Here is a 5,736-nt window from a genome sequence, read left to right as displayed (position 1 = left end):
ATATTTTTACTAATCAAGTATATTCGCTGTAACTATTATTATTAGAATAACTATTTTGAAAAAATATATATAAATATAAAAAATAAAATGAATTAAAATTTTATATTTAAAATAAAAATAAAAATAAAATAAAATCTTACGTTAGAGTTACTGGCCGGTGAATAAACCACTCTTGGTCGAGCCTTTACCTCCCTCACCAAACCGTCAAATGGCAACGTTTGAAAACAAGGGGGGAGCAGAGAGCAGCGGGGACGGGTCAATTCCCATTAGGGCTTCTTCCCTACCGTCGCGACATCCATGGATCTGCCGTTGTCCTCTCCTGCCAAATGCAGCTTGAAGCGCAAGCGCAAACAAGAATTCTCGGTAGATTTTTTGGGCGACGTTGTGACGCAAGTCAGTATTCTCAACTCCAGTTTATCATCGTCCCAGTCGGATCGCCTTGCGGCCAAGCGTGCTGTTGATGTTCTCTTTGCAGTCGGACATAATGGTAACCGCTTGAGCCTTTTATTATACGTACTCGTACTTCTACTCATGCCAATTAAACAGTTTGCTTTTTTAATTTTCTTGTGTGCCTGGAGTGAGTCGGCGTGCTTAACCGCGGAAATTGAAATCATCCCGTGCTGCCAACTTTATTTTTTGGATGTGAGGATGTTTATTACATGCGTTGTTTTTTGTTTTTGGTTCTGGTGCTTGCTCCTTAATGCATCATTTTAATGTTTATCTCTTTCTCACAGAGGCAATTCTGAATAGTATGGTGGATTGCGGAGCTGTTCCTGCTTTGTTAAAATATCTGGAAGCACCTGAACCAGTTAGAGAAGGTGATGGTGTTCCCAAGCCTTACGAGCATGAGGTGGAAAAGGGGTGTCTATTGGTCCTTGAGAGTCTTGCTTTTAAAGTAATTCAGCACTGCAGCCTTGCTCTCTAGCTCACTCTCCCCCCCCCCCCCCCTCAAAAAAAAAAACACAAGGCTTAAAATTCTAAATTGTGCGAAACTCTAAAGCGTCTCCCCCCCACCAAAAAAAAAACGCTTCAGCATCTAAATTGTATGAAACTCTAAAGCGTCGTGTGTGAAGCCTTCAAAATGTCTTTTAACTCATAATTGATTTCTTTTGAACTTCGCGCAGCCGGAGCATCAACAACTCATTGTTGATGCTGGAGCTTTGTCCTATCTTATGGATTTGCTAAAGAGTTACAAGACCTGTGGCAATTCAAGGGCTCTTACTGGCCTTATAAGGAGAGCAGCTTATCTCATCGCAAGCCTTGTGCAGGAAAATGACAGCATTCAAACCCGTGTTAGGTAACTATTCTGTTCTCCGCCGCTTTGAAGCATAGTTTCTATATATGTGTGTGTATTCCCTATCATAGAGGTTGACTGTACCTTCAGGATGGAAGGTGGTATCCCTCCTCTGGTTGAATTGCTTGAATTTGATAATGTAAAGGTACAAAGGGCAGCTGCAGAGGCCTTACGTAGTCTTGCATTTAAAAATGATGAGAACAAAAACCAGGTGGATGACCTTGCATGGCTACTTGGTTTCTCTTGTATATTGTTATGCTGTAGTAGCTTATATGAATCACTAATTGCAGATTGTCAGATGCAATGCACTGCCTACTCTTGTACTAATGCTTGGATCAGAGGATGCTGCCATACGTTTTGAAGCAGTTAGGCCCTAACAGAATTTTTATTAATGCATTCCATTTGCTTAATTTTCCCATGCTATAGTTTTTCTAGAGCCAGCTGAATTAGGAGCTTTGTAGGTTGGCTTGTTAGAAATCTGGTCAACTCTTCTCCACACATAAGGAGGGAAGTTCTTCTAGCTGGTGCTCTCCGACCTATAATCGGATTGCTTAGGTAATGTTATTTGCCCTACAAGCTCTCTTCCTTAATATCTTATAAAATGCATTTCTCAAGCTCAGAATTCCAATGGCAGGTCTGACTGGCCGGAGAGTCAGAGAGAAGCAGCTCTTTTAATTGGAATATTTGCTGGGACAGATTCTGATTGCAAGGTGGATTGAATTATGTGCGTCACAATTAGATAGTAGGGGGAAAAAAAACTTGCACTTGGATGGTTTTATAAATGCTCTTGTTGTGTCCTCCGTGTTTTTCTGCCATAACCAGTAACCACATAAGTTTGTGTTTTATACAGGCTCATATTGCTCAAAGAGGGGCTATCCAGCCACTGATTGACATGCTTAAGTCCCCAGATGAACAGCTTTGGAAAGCATCAGCATTTGCGCTTGGGAGACTGGCCCAGGTGATTGTAATTACGTTTATCAATTTGCTGTATGAGGAGTATGAACATTGATGGCATTAGTGTTTAATACTCATCAGTGGCTAGCCTTGGGCTTTAAAGGGTTTATTCTATTATTGAGTGTGTATTTTCTTATATATATAAAAATATATATGTTTGTATTTGTCACTTCAAGTCTTAATTGATGATATAATCAAGTGCGCAATATAAAATCATGCGTATGACTTATCTCTAGCCAGTTCTTTCATATTCCTTTATTCTTTATATGATGCCTGCTTTAGGACGCACACAATCAAGCTGGTATTGCTTATAATGGAGGTCTAGAGCTTCTACTCAACCTTCTTTGCTCCAAGGATGGACCTCTCCAACGTAATGCAGCCTTTGCTCTGTATGGTTTTGCTGATAATGAGGTGAACTGGTGAAGCCTGTTGCCTTCGTTTTACTGAATCATCACTGCATGTTTCCTTTTCATAATCGTCTAACTTTTCCTTAATAGGAGAATGTTGCGGATATTGTTAAGGTTGGTGGTGTTCAAAAACTACAGGATGGAGATTTCATAGATGGAGTATGTTCATTTATTTTTCAGTAACAGGAAATCAATAGGCTTACATGGAACATTTTCCAGGATGATAATTTCTTGTTTGTCAAGATAGATCGATAGAAATCCTTCTCTTTGGTTTATCAATATGCCTAACAAGTCCTGTGTGGCCTGCAGCCTGCCAAAGAGTATGTAGGAAAGACAATGAAAAGATTAGAGGAGAAAATGCATGGACAAGTGAGCTTTCTTGCAGATTATGGATTTCTTTTGTTTGTTTAAATTATAGATGCACATTCTGTTATGGTGTAGCTATTATTTTTATTTTTATTTTCCAATCTTTGTGCTCAATGATGGGCTCGACTCATGAATTTCATTTTTGAGCAGGTGCTGAAACAGCTGATTTATCTTATGCGTTTTGGAGAAAAGGTTGTTCAAAGACGCGTGGCTTTAGCTCTTGCTCATCTATGTGCCCCGGATGATGGAAAATTTATTTTTGTTGACAACAATGGTAAAAGAAACTGAATCACTTGTGGTCGGGACGTTATTTTATGTTTCCATGCTAAAGTATGTTCAGCTAATGTGCTACTAAATTTTGCAGGACTCAAATCCCTACTGGATCTTCTAGAATCTACAAATATTAAACAGAATCGCGAGGCTTCAATGGCACTTCACTCATTGGCTGTGAGAACCACATCTATCTCTCCCTCTGATGCTACTCCTCCATCCTCGACTTCCCAGGTGAGCTGCTATTCATGTCTCACTTGCTTACCCTAGTCATCTGGTTTGGACCGAAAAAAAATAATAGATATAATTTTCATCTGTTTTTGCTACATAATTTTATAACTTCTTATCAATAAAAGTAAGATACCGGGCGATACTCTTATTTAAATACTCAAGAGGATAGTCATAGCAAATGTTAGATCTAGTCATTGGAAGAGTTTTTTTTTTCCAATTAGTCTTCTAAAGATTTGTTTAAAAATATTTTAGATGTTACATAAATGGCAATCCATTGGCCGTTAACATGGCAATTGACATGGGTTAATACAGATGGCATTTGCTTTCAAAATGATGCTGAGTCAAATTTCATAGAGTGGTTGTAAAAACAAATGCTTTCAAGGAAAAATGTTACTTGAGAAAAAAAGCAGTTGTTTTGGCCCCACCATGTGTTGGCCTACTTTGATTTGTTCATTGATCCTTTGAGTTCATGTAAGGATCATAGACATGATGTAAATTGTTGAGCTCGTAATGAAAATTTGCTCTGCTTGTTTTGCGGAAAAGGACAACGACTCTTAATTAGAAGTCGTTTTGATTGCAAGAAATTTTCGTGACTTGGGGTTTGTCTAAAGAGACCGATTTGAGAAGTGAACAATCCTACAAGGATTATTTTTGTGCACTGTTTTTTCCTTGGTTCGCTCTAGTTTTTAGTTGTTTTTGTTGCAGGTATACTTGGGCGAGCAGTATATAAACAATCCTACATTTTCTGATATCATCTTTTTAGTTGAAGGTGAACATGCTGCTTGTGAATATTTTTCCTTGTGCATAATTAACTTTGAACTATGCACTCATCATTTTCTGTTTCTTTCATTATTAGGTAAAGAGTTCTATGCTCACCGAATTTGTCTACTTGCTTCCTCTGATGCGTTTCGAGCAATGCTTGATGGTTTTTATTGGGTAGGCAGTGATTAATGTTGATAATATGTTTTTATTATTCTTATAATTCGAGAGCCTTAAGTGTCAATAGTCACGTTGACTTTGTTGGAATATGTAAATGCAGGAAAAGGAAGCGAAAGAAATACAGATTCCTAACGTTAAATGGGATGTCTTTGAAGTGATGATGAGGTGTGATTTATGGTCCCTTTCTAGATTTTTCATCTTTTTGTTATTTGCTTTATCTGAGAGATATTGTAGTGTACGACTTTTTCCACTTGGCGGTTCCAGATTTATTTACACGAGAAATGTAGATGTCAACTTGGATATTGCTCAAGATCTCCTAAGAGTCTATGATCAGTATCTTCTGGATGGTCTCAAGCGATCTTGTGAGTGTGCACTTGCTCAGGTAGGGCAAGAATGTGGTTTCTGATTTGATTTTTCCTCTATTTTTCAAATTATTCTATGAACATGTTACAATCCCATGATTCATCATACTGTTCCTAGGATATTTCGGTGGAAAATGTCTCTCTTATCTACGAGTTATCGGAGTCGTTTAATGCTATGGCATTGAGGCATGCATGTATATTCTTTTTGTTGGCTCAATATGACAAACTGAGCGCCGAACCATGGTATGCTTTGTTCAACAACTCGAAGGCTGCATTCTTTGTTGTTTTTCTTAGCCTAGTAAAGCCAACTTGTTTAATCTTTTAAAGTAAATTCATGTGTATTATTTTACCTTGTCTTTGGAATATGTAGGTATAGGTACCTCATCTGTCGCATTGTCCCAGATATACGTGAATTATTCGGAAGTTTACTCACGAAGCCTACTAGCGGAATATTGGATAAGAGTCCTAGTTGAAGTAGAGTCCTAATTTTGCAGGCTGTGCATGGATTTGTGAATCATCGTTAATGTGCCGTTAGTACCGATGTTGAATATTTATATTTATTTTTTCATTCAAACTATTTTGCTGCTCTTATAACTTGGTGTGTGCTCTGATTGTAACATGTGCTATAATTTAATTATTTAGTAACTTTTTGTGTTTCTTCAAATTAGTTAAGAACTGGTAGTATGATATAATTTCATAATCATCAGTGCCCCTTGAGCTGTGCGTTATATTATCCTGGCAAATCTGCAGAGAGCTGACCGTAGCGAAAACGGGGACGGGAACCCCTGCTCGTCGCACTCGTCTTCATTATTATGATTGCCTGTATGTTGAACCTATTCTTGCATATTGTAGTGGAACAAGATATGTGGACATGTTGGGCTTCTACGAATCTCACTGGTGGTTTGAATTGTTG

General features: G+C 38.2%; 1 protein-coding gene across 1 annotated transcript; it reads left to right on the top strand.

Annotated features, from left to right (window-relative positions):
* Positions 1-297: 297 nt before the first annotated feature.
* LOC114713225 (ARM REPEAT PROTEIN INTERACTING WITH ABF2-like) lies at positions 298-5,367 on the top strand. Its single transcript, XM_028897820.1, has 19 exons — positions 298-487; positions 735-895; positions 1,125-1,297; positions 1,385-1,505; positions 1,585-1,664; positions 1,748-1,849; positions 1,929-2,004; positions 2,145-2,252; positions 2,531-2,659; positions 2,746-2,814; positions 2,965-3,024; positions 3,172-3,295; positions 3,386-3,525; positions 4,228-4,291; positions 4,379-4,458; positions 4,562-4,626; positions 4,726-4,843; positions 4,942-5,066; positions 5,194-5,367. The coding sequence occupies exons 1-19, from the start codon at positions 298-300 to the stop codon at positions 5,294-5,296; spliced, it is 2,088 nt and encodes a 695-aa protein (XP_028753653.1). The 3' UTR covers positions 5,297-5,367.
* Positions 5,368-5,736: the final 369 nt, after the last annotated feature.

This window comes from Neltuma alba, unplaced genomic scaffold, assembly GCF_004799145.2.
Source record: "Neltuma alba isolate B1F8T4 unplaced genomic scaffold, ASM479914v2 tig00011420_pilon, whole genome shotgun sequence".
NCBI classification, from domain to species: domain Eukaryota; kingdom Viridiplantae; phylum Streptophyta; class Magnoliopsida; order Fabales; family Fabaceae; genus Neltuma; species Neltuma alba.
The sequence above is the reverse complement of the archived record's forward strand: the minus strand, read 5'-3'. Positions and strand labels throughout refer to the sequence as shown.

What these genes read in the sequence shown, in the direction of transcription:
- LOC114713225 (XM_028897820.1), top strand. Translation starts at nt 298, where the DNA reads ATGGATCTGCCGTTGTCCTCTCCTGCCAAATGCAGCTTGAAGCGCAAG. An exon ending in CGCTTGGGAGACTGGCCCAG is followed by an intron (nt 2,253 to 2,530) that starts GTGATTGTAATT and finishes TGCCTGCTTTAG; the next exon opens with GACGCACACAATCAAGCTGG. An exon ending in GTGAGTGTGCACTTGCTCAG is followed by an intron (nt 4,844 to 4,941) that starts GTAGGGCAAGAA and finishes TACTGTTCCTAG; the next exon opens with GATATTTCGGTGGAAAATGT.